We start from the raw sequence: 19226 nt of genomic DNA, 5'->3' as shown, positions 1-19226 counted from the left end.
AACTAATTATTTTTCAGAAAAAATATTTTTTAAATTAAATAATAACATTCATTTGATATTGTGGAATAAAAAGCCGATGCTCCAATTTTACTTAATCAAAAATCAGCCGCTTATAAGAATCTGTTTTAATTATCAGAACATTAAGCCGATAGCCCTGGCAGTTATAGTGCTTTATATATATATTAAGAAATTATAACTTTATAATTGATTAATAAACAAATGAAAACATATAATATGTGTATAACATAATTTCTTGTTAAACTGTTATAACAAATTCTGCAATGAGAGAAAAATAAAGTGAATAATCTCTTAATTTTCGCGGTGATAATAATAATAAAATGAAAAATTAATAAAAAATACAAACATACCAATTATTATTGTAAATATATTTTCATTTTTTATTGAAATAATTAAAATAATATTATGCAATTTTTATTTATTATATAGAGAAAATGAAAACAAATAATATTTTTATTTTAATAATGAGCAATTAAATTGAATTTCTGATAAAAATTAGAAATATATATACGTACGTATGCATATATAATAATATAAACAATAATACTCGTATTGTTAAATTAAAAATACTTGAAAAATCTGTACATACTCTTACGTCACTGATATTATTACGAAGACGGAAAAATATCATTATAATATTGTTGTTACAAACATGCATACTATGTATAGTAATAAGTATTAAATTCAATTTAATTGAATTAAATTTTATTAATAAAACATAAAAATATTGAAAATAAAATCAAAAATACTAAATTTTATACATGTACGTGTATAGCTATTAAACATTTGTAATATAAAGTTGCTGTACGAGTGAAATTGAGTTATAAAACTAAAATTAATTTGATTTTATTAGCAAAAATAATTGAAACAAAATTGAATTAGCGACTTTATTAATAAAAGTCTCAAAATTTACTACACAGAGTTTGTGATTGTTTCATTTACTACTTTATATATATAGCTATATTTATAAATAGAAAATAATAAAAATAAATATTTCATATTAATTTCAATTTTCACATTATCAAATTATAATTAGAAATTATTTCGACGAAATAATTTTGATTATTATGAAATATTTAATTATATAATTACATACTTATTTATACAAGTGTTTTGAAATTCTTTAAAACAAACATCTAATAAAATTAAAATTATAAAATTTCTTGAAATTTTTTTAAAATTCAAAATATAAAATTGATAATAAGTATAAGATTTTTGGGTTATAATTTTAAAATTTTAAGATTTGTTATATGAGTATATGTATGTCTGTATGATTAACTCAATAAATTATGAAAACAAGGTATAAAAATTTTAATTTTGTTTTGGGTAATTCCAAATGATTTCCTCTTTCTATCTAAAACTTGATAATCAAAAATATTTTTCCATACTTTCATAAATTTGATAACAGATGAAATGTAAATTCTTTATCAAAAATTTTAATAATTGTCGTTCAATAAAAAATTGAGAAAATCAAATCCTATTGTCTATAGGAAATTTTTGAATTTAATAAATGATTTATTATAAATTTTTGTTAATAATTATTAATTACCATAGTAAATAATCAATATACGAATAAATAATAAATTGCAATAGTTTTAAATCTTGATATAGTAGTAATTAGATTAAAGATTTTTTTGCAATATAAGACATAAATATTATATATTTGCATATTAGGGAATTAGTTTTTATAAAATATGTATAATTATTGGGAAATGTAGTAATATATAGCTTGAATCAAATCATCGCATGGATTAAATCTTTATGAAATTAAAATTTTCATTAATTGAATGAAAATTTTAAAAATTAAATTCTGTATTTAAATTATTTTTGTAAAATTTATGAGACAAGATTCCTAATTTTAAAGTAACCTTATGCAATAATCTATATATGTACTGTTTTAAACAGTGTTCAGAATAGGAATGTACATTCTATGGCCTTATATACAATGCATTATGCATGTTTATACATACTACCATAATTCATATAAACAAATATACATTTTTAGTTGAAAATTTTTGCTTTTTATTTTCTTAAATTTTCTATTTTTAAAATTTATAAACTAACATTTTTTTTTGGAATAAAAATATCTTTTATTATATTAAGAATTAAAACATTCTGACAGTGGCATGAGAAATTTTTTTAAAAAAAAAAAATACAGTAATTCCAAATTGTCAAATTCACGTAAAGAATTTGAGATAGTGATAGATTTCACAGTAATTATTCTCTCGTAATTTCTTTCAAAAAATAAACAATAAATATCAATAACCCTAAATATCTAATAAAATGAAAAAAAAAGAACTACGGCAGGCTAGTAACCTCTATTTAGTTAAAATTCTATGACGCAAAGAAAATGAGACATGACTATTTATGATGTCATGCACTAGCCCTATGCTTCTTCTAGACGTAAAGAAGGTAGAAACAAATTGTTTTTGTCCAAATATGATTTTTACCTAGATTTACTCTGAATTTATATTTGCCTCATATGAATTACATACGACACATTTTAGCTCATTTTACTGTATTTATCTTAATATATCTAAATTTTATGTATATAATGATGTTTAGAAATATATTTGAACTCTTGCTATAAAATTGGTGAATGTCAATATTGGCAACAAAAAGAAATGTTTACTATAAAGTGCAATTTAATTAAATATTGCTCTGACAGTCTAAATTCACAGTAAATTTATAAAAACTTTTATATATAACACGAATCAAAATGTTAAAATGAATTCATAAACAATAATATACATAATAGATATTTATATACTTATTTATAAAAATTATTACAATTTACTTTAACTACATAATATACGTGCATACAAAACATTTAAAATTATTTAAATTATATATTGTATTGTAAAAGTTAAGAAAATATTGTTGTTAAAAGGAAACAATGAATTTGTATTATAAAATAATTTTAATGTATGTATGTTAGTATATTATAAAGTATATATATTATATTAAATATATAATAGAAAATTTTAAATTAAATAATAGTAGTGCACGTGATTGAAGTTAAATTAAATATTTAAAACGCAGCTCTTTTTTTTTCATATTTTTAAGAAGACAATATTCGCGCGGCATGTGAATCACATTAAGATCTGCGTCATATAAATTTTTTTAAATCGTTATTTATGAGATAATAAATAAAAGCGTATACTATAATAATAACATACATAATATTCAGTACATACGTATAATACTTAAATTATATTGTTGAATAAAAAGTGTGACTTAATTGAAAATATTGTAATAAATTACACTATTTCTGCGGAAATTTATTTTTAAATAAATTATAATGTTAAACGATATTATTAATTGGTTATTAAGCTAATTAAAGGATTCATTTACGTTAAATATTAAAAATTTGAAATCAACATTGTTTACTACTTATTAATTAATTTTATGGAGGCGAAATTTCGCGTAAAATTTTAAAAATTTCGAAACTGTATGACAAAGCGGAGGAGGAATTCTAAGAACAACAACAAAATTTCTTTAACAATAATAATATTTTTTTTTGTCTCTCATAAACTAATGTTATTTATTAAGAGTTGGGTTGTTATTCTTTTATTCTGCTCGTGTTCGCAAAATTCTGAAACACGAGTGTATAAAATTTTACACATACAATGAATTGTGCATTAATTAAAAAAAAATAATTTAAAATGCGAACTATAATAAAATTAATTGACTATAGGTGGCATATTAATCTGGTAAAAAAAAAATTTTTCTTTATTATCGCTGGAAAAATAAAAAACCATAAAGAAAGAAAAGCAAGTGTGCAAAAAATTACAAAGTCAATGATTAATTTTTTAATGTTTTTTTTATGGATGAGAAAATTTTAGCGTTCTAAAATTTTACAATTAGTGCGTTATCAATACTGAAGTTTGTATTTTGGTGGTTGGTAAACAATTTTTTTTTTTAACATTTTCTTTACCAAAAAAAAAGTAGTGTTGATTATTGAGTAGAAGGTTAAATTCAAAGGTCTACGGAATTTTTATAATATAAAATTATAGACGTACGTTTACGACGAAATAATATGATTTACGTAGGAATATTATATACGAATAATAAAGGATTAATCAATTTTAATATAGTTGACGTATAATACTTTTAATAGGTCAAATAAATTTGTGTTATATCTGTATTAGACTTGTTGTTTGTAGAATTTTGATTTTGCAAAATTTTAAAAATTATTTTTATATTTTATTTTAATTAAGTGAAATTTAAATTTAACATTATTTTTCAAAAAATCAAATTATTATTTAAAAAAAATCTTGTTGTTAATTTAAAAAAAATGTAATTTTCTACAAAAATCTTTAACTTTTATACATTTTAATTAGATATTGTATCACAATTTTATATGTATGTTTCAAATATAACACTTTATTTTATAATATTTAATTTTTTAATATTTAATTTTAATATTATTTTTATATTTATTTTTATATAATTAAAGACAAACAAATGAACCGTCAAACTAGTAAGTAAAAAATGTGTATAGGTTTTATTTTTCGTGTGCTTTGATTTTTTTTTTTCATTCATTCTTTAAGAGTTTAAACATTTTCTCAACAGATGTCATTACATAATTTTTGGCAATGCTTAATATTCATTCATTAATATTATAAACTGTGATTTAGAAGAATGAATGATCTTTGTTCTCCTTTAATTTATCTGATCATTTACTCGTACGGTATATCACCCATATTACCCACAGTATAACAGTTTTGAGTGGAATTTTCGATTTGATCTCGGATTTTTGAGATAAATCGGAAAACTCTCATAATGTTCTTATAAAAGATTTTTTATTCTATACTTCACATGACTAAAAAGAGAGAAATTGACATTTCATGAAATTTATTTTGAAAATTTTAAACATAATTTTACTAACATAGCATAATTCACATATAACCATAAGTTACTAAAATTAAAACAACTTGGTTTTCGTTTATTTTCATCTTTTCCAAATCATCATATTTAAATTATAAAATAATTAAAATAATTATACTTAGTTTGATTTACTTGTTAAAATCTTTTTTAATTTTCAATTATAATTAATGAAATTTAAATTTTGTAATTCAATTTAGAATTACAATCAAATTATACTGTTAACACTATATTTTTCATGATTTTGTTAAATTTTTATACAAAATGATTGATGATTAAATAATATAATTAAATTATACAATTATTATCATTGTTTTATAAATATAACATGAATGTAAAGAGAGTATACTTATGTAATATATATAAACATTTAATTACAATTATTATTATTATGTTAGAATTCCGTTCCGAATTCGGAGAGAAGCTTTTTGTCTTTTTTTTTAAACGAATTCTATTCTATTCATACGAGTATAATAAACTTTCATCGTATTTACAATTCAAAAATTTTTGAAAGAAAGCCTTTTGATTTAAAAATATAATGTATTGAATAAAATGTTTTCTATTAAACTTTCACAGTAATTATTTCGATTCAATTTTGTAGCTCTTAGAATTGAGCAAATTTTATTTTAATTTAAATATGGATATGTGTATACATTATATACGTATTATGTGATTGTTAAAATAATTTTGAATAATGTGAAAGTTTCTTAAAAGAATTTTATTTAAATTCATTGTTTTAAATATGAATTTGAATAGAATACATTATTTAACATAGTGCAATGGAAATTTTTTTTTGTTATTTTGCTCTTATATTATTCCGAATTTTGTGTATCGTATTAGATTTTATTGATTTCAATCAGAATATTATTTAGTTGAATCTTACTCAATTGTTAGAATAAAAAATTTTAGGTTACAATCAAAAATTATTTCAATTAATCAAAATTTATTATTTCTGAAACAATTTATATAGTTTATATAAATTTTACATAAATCTTTGTGTTATGAAGCAATTCAAGTGATAATTATTGACAAAAACAACCAAAATTGCTTATCCTCATGAAGTTGAGATGATTTGTGAAATATCGAGTTAAGTGTTATACTCTAGTAAAAGTTAATTTTGTCTTTAATCATACCTTATATATATAGTCATTCCTTCACAATATAAACATTTATAACTATACAAAACTTGTAATTTAATTTAATAAAAATTAATTAAATTATAACAATTATTAAAAAAAAATTTTTTTCAACGAAATTTAATAATCATTATTTCTTATTATTAATTTATAATTTTAGAAAAATTCAAAATATTCTATAATAATTTTAATTAATAAAAAAATTTTTAAAAATTAAAACAAAATGTTTAGAAATAATTTACGTGTAAGACTGTTATTTATGTTAAATCTATATACTAGTGTACGATTAAATTCATCAGCATCAGTATTAAAAAATCGAATAAGTTTATGTAATCGTACCGAAGAATCATTAGAATTAGTTCCAACATGTTTTAGGTAAGTTTTAATATTCTAAAAAAAAAAAAAAACAATTTGAAAGTTATGCTATCGTATAAGTTGTAAGTGATCCTAATATAAATTTTTACTATGAAATAAAAAATTGATGAAGAAGCATCATATTTTAATAAAAAAAAATCTGATGTGGTCAGCACATAACCGACCGCATTGTGTATTGTCTAGTTAAATGAAAGTGTTACAGAATATTATAAAAATGTCTGTTAAATACTTCTTTCCAATTTTTAGGACATTAGTAAGCTTATAGTTAACATACTTAGAAAAATGTAAATTTGGCTCTTAGTAGAGTTTCGCTTTGTGCTACCCGAATTCCCTGAAATGCTCGCCAGTTAGTTTCGGTAACAACCAGAACTCAAATATCAAATTTCAAGAAATTCCATCAATTTGTTCTGTGGATATGGTGAAAATTGTAAAATCGGCCCGCAAATCAGTTCTCGAGCCCTGATCTTTCCAAAAAATTTACATGTTCATTGTTTTAATACGGGGAATTCATATATTAAATTTCAATGAAATCAGTTGATTATTTCTCCTTATATACACAAAAATGTATATTTGGCCCGTAGTAAACGTCTTGTTGCCGATGCCTGATTTCTTCCAAAACATACGAATTTTTGCGGACGGTCGAGCTGAGCTTATATATAAAATTTCAAGTAAATCGGTTGAATACTTTCTTCAAAATGTTCAAAAATGTAAAACAGGCCCGCTAAAAAGTGCAGTTCCCGAGGCCTGATATATACCAAAAGTTGATCGATCCGTGCCATGATGGAAACAAACTTACATATAAAATTTCATCAAAATCGGTTCAGCCGAACTTGAGATAGGACAGAACCGACAGGTTGCTAAAAATAGTTTATTTACACTTCCCTACTATGGAGAAGTACGTTCCCACCGAAAACTCGATATGCAAAATTTGTTGCCATCACATAACCTACCTATTGTTTACACAATACGGTCGGTAATTATTTTGTATTTTCAAAATAACTTTCGAACTGAGTTGAAATTATTATTTTCTATTCCCTGCTTTATACTTTTGGGAGTATAGAATTTTCACAAAGCTTCTCCAAAGAACTATGTTAGGAGCCATTCGTTTTATTTCTGCCCATATCATGTCGGCCGTGATGATTTCTTTCTTTATTGTTTTTTGCTATGTGTTCTTGGGTCGTGCAACGTTTCTTATCCCTGCCTTGCTTATTCGGGGATGTTGACTTTGCGTAGATTCGACCGCACCCATTTGCTGTGAACCTATTATTGCGGAGGAGGCAACTTCTTCAAAGTGTTTTCTCTATCGTTGTTGTTGTTCAGGTGCGGAATTTAAGAGGTTACCATTTTTGTCTTTGATTGGCCGGTTATTTTTGATGTTGTTCTTGGTGAGCATTTTTATTTTATAGTAGATGGCGTCTATGTTATTTTGTTAGGTTGCTGCTTCGGCTGTAGAGGCAATGTTGTTTTAGTATTTGCGTTTGTCTTTCCTGGCAGACTTTTCAACTTCTCTAGCAATGATATTGTATTGTGCTCTTAATCCGAGCGTGGAGCTTATTTGGATTTCAATTATTAATTCTCTATTTCGCTTAATCTTTGTTCATGTATCGTCAGAGCATCCACATTTTTCTTTCGGTTCCATGGTTCCTAGCACCTCCACTCCATCTAAAAATCATAATATACGTTAGAAATTGTTTTTGACAAAAGTATATTGGTTGTCAACTTCATTATAAATAACAAAACTTCTTATATTTAAGATTAATTCTGAACATTCGTATATTCTTATCTTGACATTTTAGTTTTATTTGTATTCAGTTTCCTATAATTCTTAAATTCATTATGTTGATAATACAAAATCTTTTCTTTTTAGTGTTTTATTTGTTTTTTTTATAATAATGTTAAGAAAAAAAAAAGAAATTGTGTTTGCCCTGAACTCATAAGTTATGTCGGTGCGAAAAATAGATGTGTTTCATTTAGATAAGTCGATAGTGATGGTTTATAGTTGCCAAGTTACGACTTCTTTCTGTGTTTATTTGTTTTATAAAATTTGTTCCAAAATATGTAAACTCCTTTTGACATTGGTACAAGAATATCCATTATGTAGGTTCAGAACTGTTCCGAATTTTCTATTGTAGTTACTTAAATATTTATTGGTAATTTTACGAAAGCTTTTAAAATTTACAACAGCGATAAATTCAAATCATTATTAAAAGTTCAGGAATTAAAAATAATTTATTAATAAAAATTTATAATTTGCATGTATCTACATAGTATGTACTATAGTGACATTCATTAATTTTCAATTGTTCTTTGGTTGACTGAACCCATAGTATAATTATGGTTATTATTCATAAAAAATGTTAACACTATAAGCATACGGAACTTTATTACATTATGAATAAGAATATGAAATACAATAAAATAAAAGCAATTATTATCGAATAATCTACCTAGTACTAAAAAATAACTACTTAATACAAACCACAAGGCGTCGGTAATCTCTTTACTCTTTATTTTAATTAAAATATAGGTAAAAAGTTATTGCCAGCTGAGAATTTTAAAATGATATGCAGCTTTAAATTTTATAATTGAATTTTTGCTGCCTGGACAAAAAAAAAATTAAAATTTACAAAATAAATTTTCTTTTTATGAATTGCTGTTGCTTTAATTTTTTAACGTTCGACTTAAATATAGCCAAATTTTGGGTTATAAAATTGAACTTAGTTAAGCTAAGAAAATTAATGTTAGCATGTTGACACAAGATCGACTATGAACAACATTAGTTCAAACCATTAATTTTTTTCGGACCATCACTTATAAAATTTATACAGAGCCGTAAGACCGCTAAAATATTAACTATAAATAATAAAATATTATAGTGACCTTTATGCATTGTGTACGTAGACGAACATTGAGCTCTGCAGTACGTTTTTCATTATTTTTTATTTTAAATGTTGAAATTTTTATTTAAAAATTTCAAGAACAAGGTTTGCAAAATTAAAATAGCTCTATGTGTTTGAAAAAAAATAAATGATAATTACTGTCATGATAAGAACTATTATGTAGGTAATAGCATAAAGTATTTGAAATTGTAAAATATATTAAACCGGATGACAAATTATTAAGTGGTAGCTTTTTATGTATGTATAATATGTATGGTTCATGCATATATTAAAATCATAAAATTTATGATTTTAACTAACCTCCCTTATTGTGAACACTTCATTTCTGGTTCTAACGACATCTTAAAACAAGATTTTTTTCTTACATTCATTTTTCACACAAATTGGACTAATATTATTTAAATTTTTTTTTATTTTTATTTTACAGCAAAGTTTACTGTTATGGCAAACTACTGGATACCATTCAAATGGCAAAAATGTATCCCGATTCAAAGACATTCGTTGACATGAAAATGAAATATGAACCAAAACAAACTTTACAGAAATTTGAAGAACTTATGCAAAAACATGCTGATAAGCCATCAACTGATGTTTTGCAGGAGTTTGTTAAGGTAAATTTTCGTTAATATTATTAAAAATAAAGCAAACTATAAATATTGAGAAGAATCAGTTTGAAAAATAATAATTTTTTATTTTTTATAAAAATAGAACAATTTCGCTGAGCCTGGCGCCGAATTTGAAAATTGGGATCCCGTTGATTGGACTGAGAGACCACGTTTTTTGGATTCAGTTCGTGATCCGGATCTTCGTCAATGGGGTAGTGATTTAAATGGTTTATGGAAAATTTTAGGACGTAAAATGATTCCTGATGTTGCTAAAAATCCTGAACTTTATTCAATAATTCATGTTGATCATCCAGTTATAATACCAGGTGGTCGTTTTAGAGAATTTTATTATTGGGATTCATATTGGATTATTCGTGGATTGCTTTATTCTGAAATGTTTGATACAACCAAAGGAATGTTAAAAAATTTCTTATCAATTGTTCAACGTTATGGATTTGTACCAAATGGTGGTCGTATTTATTATTCAAAAAGATCACAACCACCTTTATTAGCAGCTATGGTGAAATCATATGTAGATTATACTGGCGATGATAAATTTGCTATAGACTCAGTTAAAACTTTAGAATATGAATTTGAATTTTGGATGAATAATCATTCACACGTTATTGATGGACATTGTTTAGTTGCGTATGGTGATAAATCGAGTGGTCCTAGACCTGAATCATATAGTGAAGATATTGAAACTGGTCATTATTTAGAAACAGAAGATGAAAAACAAGAATTATATAGTGAATTAAAAGCAGCGGCAGAATCTGGTATGGATTTTTCAAGCCGCTGGTTTATAACATCAAATGGTACAAATGAAGGAATGCTAAAAGATTTAAAAACAAGATCTATTATACCAGTTGAATTAAATGCAATCATGTTTTGGAATGCGAAAATTATTGCAGAATTTTATTCAAAAGCTGGGGATGTAAAAAAATGCGCTGAATATGAAGCAAAAGCTCAAGATATTTTAAAAGTAAATCTCGAATTTGTTTTTTCTATTTTAAATTTTCAAATATTTCAATTATTTATAAAATTAATCAACTATAATTTTTTAATTTTAGGCTATTGAAGCTGTATTATGGCATGAAGATGTTGGAGCATGGCTTGATTACGATTTAATAAATAACAAAAGAAGAAATTATTTTGTGCCAACAAATTTATCACCACTTTGGATGAAATGTTATGATATCACTAAGTCTGAACATATATCTGAACGTGTTTTAAAATATATAGAAAATGTTGGTATAGATAAATATCCTGGCGGTGTTCCAAATACATTATTAAATACTGGAGAACAATGGGATTTCCCAAATGTATGGCCACCAATGCAATATATATTAATCATAGGTTTAGATAATTTAGGAACACCAGAAGCAAAAAGATTAGCCGAGAAATGGACTAAAAGATGGGTACAATCGAATTTCGAGGCATATAAATCATCACAGCATATGTATGAGAAGGTACGAAAAGTTAAAATTTTCTTGATTGTATAACAATTTCTCTTTATTTAGTTTATTGTTTTCTAAAGTTTTTGTGTTATGATATTCATTGTAAATTTACTGTCTTTTTTAATTTGCTAGATTTAGTGGAGTTTAATTTAATAGCCTATTTTTTTTTTCTTTTTAGTATAATGCGGAAATTTTCGGCGGTTATGGCGGAGGTGGTGAATATGATGTTCAAGTTGGTTTTGGTTGGTCAAATGGTGTTATTATCGAATTATTAACTCGTTATGGCCATTTATTAAAGCCAGCAGTGAATGGTAACTCTTCATTAAACTGAAAAGCTCACAAATAATATTTAGTGACAATAAAATAATAAGTCATCTCAGTGCTGTGTTTAAAAATTTAAAAATAATAAAAAACATTATAATAAAGACAAAACATGAAACAAATAAAAAACGCACATATTTGTTACGAATAAATAAAACCCACCTCGCTGTAGTATATAGAATTATTAAATATATAACAATTTTATGTTTTGTATTATAAATAATATTCAAATATGTATATATTTAGTAAAAATTGTTTTAAAATTAAATTATTTATAATGTCGCACAATCAACTAATAAATCAAATAATAATTATAAGGATAATAATAATTAAGAAGGAACAAATCATCAAATTCACAATAATTTAAATGCATTGTTATTATGTACTTTATGTTTAATATCTGTCAAACGTGAATTATTGTTTAACAATAAAATTCTTATAATCATTGTACATCAGTTTGGAACATCATAATATGGAACGAATGCTAATCGATTGTAAAAATAAATAAATAAATATAGTAAGTTCATAAATTAAGTACCAATAACAATTTTATATAATTTTTGAATTTATATTATAAATTACCTGTTATACCCTGTAAAACTAGATTTATTCAAGTTTATATTAACAACAAGTTTTTCGTTTTTTTCAAAAAGAATTAACAATAAATTTCAATAAAATATTTATTAAAGATTTAAAACAATATTTCAAATTTTGAAATTCAAATTCCATTCCAATAATAGATTTACATTAATACATTGCGATAAATTGTTATTTTAATTGATAATCATATAATTGAGAATTAATTATACTAAATACAGTAATTATTACAGAAAATACAATATTGTGCTTAGAATAAAATTTTATTAATTAATGAATTGTGTAAGACTTTCATGTATCTGATAATGTACATTATTTAATTAAAGCCCAATGACGCACGAAACTGGAGCATGTTTATCTATATGGTATCATACACTAGCCCTTTTTTCACTCCTAGGGGTTTATTTATTTTTCTTTTTCAATTTCTAGGTAAATACAAATACTTAACATAAAATTCAACAATAATATATAGCTGTAGTATATCACAAACCTTAATAATTATATATATCAATAATTTATAAGCCCGCTCTAAAATTTCTAAAAATTACCATCATATTTAGTGTAATAAGATTGTCATAATTAAATCTTTTCTAATTTATAATGTTTTTTTTTCATTTTATTTTCAGATAAAAGTAATGGAAATATTTTCAGTTCAACAAGTAAATTAATTGGTAGTATGCTGGTTGCAACATTAGTATTACCTAGTATACGTAAATATATTTGGTAAGGTAAGTTGTATCATTAAATGGCAGCCGAAATTTTATCTTTAATATATTTTTTTTTTTATTTTAGGATTTGGTAATCATTTCGGAAGTATTTGCAGGCAGAAAATACATATTTTAATTTGTAAAATATTTTGTACTGTGTCTTATGTTCTGTTTAGCCCTTTAACTTTCTGTCATCAAAAGGATCCAAATGACACTTTGGTGGTTTTAAATTTAAACCAAATGTTTGCTTTTGGTGTGATTTTTTTTTTAATTGATAAATGTTTTAAGAATATTATTATGTATTTAAAAAAAAGCATTTAGAGGCTACCAAAAATATTGTCCTAAAATTTAAATAAGCTAATTTAGACAAATTTTAATGTGTAATTAGCATGCTATTGATTTAATTAATTGAAATTTTTAAAAAAAATATTTTTAATTTTAAGTAAAATTAAGAATATCGAATATGAATATTGTTATTGTATGAATTTGCTTGTTGCTAAATACATTTTCATTAATTTATTAACATATTTTTTACATGAAATTTTCTTAACTGAAACTTTTCTTATCATTTATAAGTAAAATTAATTGTCTAAAAAAATTTTTTGTAATCATAGTAATTAAAGAAATTCACAAACAAATTAAATTAATAAAAGATATTTTCAAAGTGAATTTTCACAAACAATCAAATTCGTAGAAATTTAAAAACTACATTATATTTCAATGCGAAAATATTATTTACGCGATTGGTTACTAGAATTAATTCAATTTAAATGTATAATGTGAGACGATCAATCTAGAAATATTTAATAAAAGAGTTGATGAAAAATTTTAGGGAATTCTATTAAGCACTATCATAAGTAAATCGATATTTTATAGATTTATTTTTTTCACAGAATAGAAATGTGTACTTAATTATTAAATAAAGCTTATACCAACGTAATCTGCATTATGGTTAAAATAAAAATAATATGATAATAAATTTTAAATTAAGAATATTCGGAATGCTTTACTGTATTATTAAATTTAAGTAGAACGATTTAATCTATTAAGTTGTAGGAAAAACATTTAAGCTTTAAAAAATTTTATATATTATTTTATAATATTAAATCAAAAAATGCAGAAAAAACAAAATAATATTAAAATATCATAAGAATTCTCTATGTTAATTATTTATAAACCAAAAAGAACATTTTATGCTTGCGTTTTATTTGTTAAGTTTATTCAAAAAAAAAAAAAAAATTAATTCTCGAAATATTAGAATCGTTATATTAAAAATTTATTTAAATTAACTTAAAAGAATTGCAAAAAACAACAAGATCAACACCAAATCAAATTTTATTTGATTTTTTATTTATTCTTTTCTTCTATTTTAGAATATAAGTATGATATAATTACAATAATAATTGAAAAATTTTATTTGTTCTGTAGTAAACGTAATATGTAAATAATTCTTAAAAATTTTATTTTAAATAAAAAAAAAATTTAAATATTAAAATTTTATTTCATCATGAATTTTATTTATATTAACCTATGTGCGTAATAAATTATTGTAGGTGTCCTTATTTTTTTTTTGTGTTGATAACAATGGTTTGTAAATTTAATGTTGGTATGTAATGTCTCTAGACCTTCTATTATATTAATTTTATTTACAATTTAATAATAATTCTTGTACAATATTTTACAATATTATTTTAAAATTTAATACAATATTGTTAATGTACTTATATTTACTTGCGTGAAGTAAAGCTTGAGAAAATTTCTTATAGTAGCACTCCTAGCGTTACTATCATCGTAAACTAAATATATATAGTTGGTTTGTACAATGTTTGAACCTATGTGGTGCTCTTATTCCCATTATACAATTACTTAATTATTGTAAATTATTTTGCATTATAACTACTTAAAAGAATTTTGCTCTAAATAAAACTAATTTTCAGGGATGAAGTATGTGTTCCGGTGGCGAAAACATTGAAAGAATTATCACCTTTTGTTTTAATATCACATTTTGATTAGAGAATATTTGCGAAAGTTTTGTGAATTGTAATAGTGTTATGGAGAAATATGGTTCAATGAGAGGAAAATGTTAATTATTTATTGTTTTTTTTTTATTATAAAATATTAAAGTTTTATATTATTATATGAATGTCATAAAAATAAAAATAAAAAAAAAGAATGATATTTATTTTAATTATTTTGCTTTTACTGCTTTTAAATACTTTGTCTTTAAGTTTTAGCCTATAATCACTTAATCAAAAATTAAAACAAGATTTTTGTATGTTGAAATGTCTTAAAAATATTTGGAAGTTGCAGGATAAAATGTAAAATTAAAACAATAACCTTCAGATTGATAAGATCAATTATTATAATTTAAAATTTTATATGTATATCTTACAATTTATAATAATCCAAATACATAATTACAACAATTATTTTAGCACAGTTACATACATATATGTAGATTACACGGGAATGATCAAAATGACTATAACACAAGCCGATGTTCGTAATATTAAAGGACCTAAATGCGTTTGAAAACAAACTATGTACATGCATAAAAGTAATTTTCCAACTCGAAGAACTCTGTGCCTATTATGACTAGTACCATCAGAGGTTATGCAACTTAATGTAACTAGTTTTGCCATTTGATTCACAATTATATTTTGATAGTCTTGCTACAAGTTAATGCAAAATTTGCTACAAGTTTTATATTGCTAGTTTTGCTACAAGTTTTATATTATTTGTAATTCAAGATTTATAGTTATTGTAAAAATTTTATTTGCAAATTAAAAAATATTAAAAAATTAAAATTAAGAATTGTAAATAGGTAAAATCTTTGGAAATCTTGTAATTAAATTTATTACTTGAATTTTTTTGGGAAATTTTTTATCCACTTTTTATTATAATTTATATGGGATTTTCGCTAGGTTTTTCTAAAAGCTTTAAATAAATGAAATAAAATTTATAAAATTGTAATAAATATTATAACAGTTTATTTGCATATTTTTTTTTGTGTAATTTAAATTTTATGTTGCGTAGTTTTATGACATTTTAAGATAAAGAAACTTAGCTTTCTCCGCAGAATATTTAAAAATATTTACGATAAAATTTTCATTTCTATTGGATTTATAAATCTCTAAATATTCACATATAGTAATTATAGAATTAAAAATTAATTATTCTTTATTAATATTAATATTAGACATGCACTTAATTAAAATTTAAGTAGTTGATGTTTTGTAAAAATTTATTAAAAATTATAAAACAAATTGTAAAATTTTTAAATTTTAAATTAAAAATCATATAAGAATCTTATCTAATATAACAAAAATAATTCAATTCAAGGTGAATAATATAACAGAATATTGACATTTTTTTTTTGTATTAATTTATTAGAATAATTTAAAAGTATCTATGTAGTAATTTATTACTTGTCTAACAAAAATTTTTTTTCATCATTATAATTGATCTTAAAATGTATATTAAATCGAATTAAGAATAATTTGTTTTTTTTTATAATGCTTTACATTAAACTACACATAATTATATTCATCATGAAAATTAATATATACATATATACATAAGATACCTTATGTTAACATACTTATTAATTAAAATTTTGCTTTCTACACCTGTTCAAATACTCATTTACTATAATTGCTGTTGAATTATATTATAATTGCAATAAAAAAAACAACAAAAAAAATTGTTAGTATGTATATACTCGTATATAGCATACTTTTTTTCATTTTTCTTTTATAAAATTTTTTTAATTGTACAAACATCAGAATCAGCTGAGCTTTAATTAGTTCTGTATAGTATAGTATTAAAGTTTCGTGATTAAATTGACTGACATCCCTATACTTTATGTATTACTATAATAATGTTAATATAGTTGCAATTTATTCCAATAATACGGTATAATTAAAAAAGAAATATGGTAATTTTTTAAATGGGGAAATGTGATTTTGTATTTTGATTTTTCTTTTCTGCTTAAATTATAAGATATTTTGTATTTTATTTTATTAAAGTATTTATTATAAATTTTAAAATACGATATTTGCTTGAATTTGAAATACACATGTGATTAATCAACTTTTTATACTTATGGTGCTGTTGTTACTAGAAATGCAAATGTAACAAGTGCTTCCTGAATAGTGCTTACTGTAACAAGTGAAATCTTAAATATAAGCCAGTTTATTGTAATAAAATTAAAGAAAAAATTTATATAATATACCAAAATTCGGTTCTAACTTATTCGGCGCTCTACGTGACTTCCAAATAGTGCAGTCACACGCTCCCTTTTGCTCACCCTTCCAGCATAATTTTCCACAATATTGCATGTCGCACATAATAAAACATTTTCTTGTAATTTGATTATGCTAAGTGGAAGATTGATGATAGTATTAAGGCCTGGAATTAAATTTTCTTTGAATATATGGTAGATCCGGTGCTGAGTATGCCATTTTAAAAGAGTGTAAGGTTTGTTACTTTTATTTCAATCTCTTTGATTTATTTTTCTTGAATTATTATTATAATTTATTTTTATCGAGCACAAATGCTTTGTAGTTTATAGGCGATTTTGAAATTTTTCATCGAAAGGTTTTAACAAAATTTTAACAAACTCCAAAAAAACTCCTATTATATATGTATATGTGAAAATGACAAATTTCCTTTTGGTACAAGTTCCTTATATATGGGCCTGACTGTATGTTTTTAATAATTTAACAATTACAATTTCTGCAATATACATTTATTACGACATCTAACACACTATTTAAATATTATTCTTATAATAATTTTAGCACTATTTAACGATGTTAGATAAGAATATTTAACGAATTTTTTTTTTCTTTGTGTATAATGATAAAATTATTTTACTAATTTGTAATTATAATAAGTAGACATAGAAATTACGGAAACAATGATTCTTAATTTTTATTATTATAAATATTGTGTTCAAAACAAAACTACATAGTAGAGAACAAAAAAAAAAAACCCAAAAACAATAACCAAAGTGAAAAAATTCTAACGTAGTTGTACACACCCCTCAATCCATTCATAAAAGCTTGTTGTATTAAATATAAATGTGTATGTGAGTGTTTTGTTTTTGCAAATTTTCAATTATTTTCTCTGAGCAGAATGTAGGAAATGACAGTAGATTAAGTACTTTAAATAGAATTGTAACAATATTCATTTGGTTTAACTAAAAACAAAAATAATAAAAAATAATTTTAATGAGCTAAAACCAAACTATCTAAGTATGTATACAAAAAAGAAAAGCTTTTCCCGGTCTTGAACTTCTCAAAAATTAACTATTGAAATGGGACAAATATTAGTAACTATAAAATTAAAAATAAATGTTTATTGGAGTTTTTGTCTTATAAAAGTAAATGGAGCTCGAATTTGAATCAGTAAAAAAATAGATGTAAATGGATTAACGAATATATCAAGATGGATTCTTGGTTATTTATTCCCGACTTGAATCCGTTACTTGGACTTTTTGCTTATTTTGAAGTATTTACCTGAGAATATCATAAATTTTTATAAACACAATACTGCAAAGAATAGTAACGTGGTGATGAAAATAAAAATTTTACGATATTGCTGATAATTTAATAATGATTATGAACAACTAAATTAACACCATTTGTTTATGAAGATAAATATAGCAGAGTTTTCACTACGATATCACGATATACAAAAGGTCTATTATTGGTCTTTATTGTTAATGTTATTTAGCTTCAAGTATTCGTGTATAATAATCGAATAGGTATATACTTTTAACAATTTTAATAGTATGCAAACCATTTGTTAGCAATTCAAGAGAACACTCCTTTATCTAAATGCTCATAATTTTTGTTGTAAATAATATTTCGAATTCATTCATATTAAAGTTTTTTGAGAAATGCACTTACTTTATAAAAGTTAAAAAAGAATTTTTTATGAACAACAATTTAATTAAATTTTAATTTACTGAGTACAAATATCTGCCAATATTCTAATTTGCTATTATGCTTTTGATAAATTTTACAAACACGAAATATAAAAAAACGTGTATACTTTAATGTAAATGTGTATGTATGTATATTACAACGGTTCAATCCAGCTAACAAAATAATAATTTTTATAGAATAAAGATCAGATCATTATAATACTCGAGCAAATGTTATAAACGAAGTCGAAGTTAGAAAATTTTATTGAATATTATAGAGACAACCTATAA

General features: G+C 23.0%; 1 protein-coding gene across 5 annotated transcripts in view; it reads left to right on the top strand.

Moving 5' to 3' along the window:
* LOC129615614 (trehalase) overlaps nt 1–15184 on the top strand; it is a 39938-nt gene extending 24754 nt beyond the window's left edge. Inside the window, exons 3-9 of one of the 5 annotated variants that reach the window (XM_055530896.1) lie at nt 4478–4501; nt 9744–9927; nt 10025–10903; nt 10992–11390; nt 11557–11689; nt 12923–13019; nt 14941–15183. In XM_055530896.1, coding sequence (XP_055386871.1) covers nt 4478–4501; nt 9744–9927; nt 10025–10903; nt 10992–11390; nt 11557–11689; nt 12923–13019; nt 14941–15016 — 1792 coding nt within the window. In that variant the 3' untranslated portion in view covers nt 15017–15183. Of the gene's footprint in view, nt 1–4477; nt 4502–6205; nt 6417–9743; nt 9928–10024; nt 10904–10991; nt 11391–11556; nt 12217–12922; nt 13025–13088; nt 14410–14940 lie in introns of those variants that run through there. The other 4 variants (XM_055530894.1, XM_055530895.1, XR_008697468.1 and 1 more) reach the window with 4 other exon arrangements.
* Nucleotides 15185–19226: the final 4042 nt, after the last annotated feature.

This window comes from Condylostylus longicornis, unplaced genomic scaffold (genome assembly GCF_029603195.1).
Source record: "Condylostylus longicornis isolate FDR11 unplaced genomic scaffold, ASM2960319v2 ptg000137l, whole genome shotgun sequence".
In the NCBI taxonomy this organism is placed as follows: Eukaryota; Metazoa; Arthropoda; class Insecta; order Diptera; family Dolichopodidae; genus Condylostylus; species Condylostylus longicornis.
The sequence above is the reverse complement of the archived record's forward strand: the minus strand, read 5'-3'. Positions and strand labels throughout refer to the sequence as shown.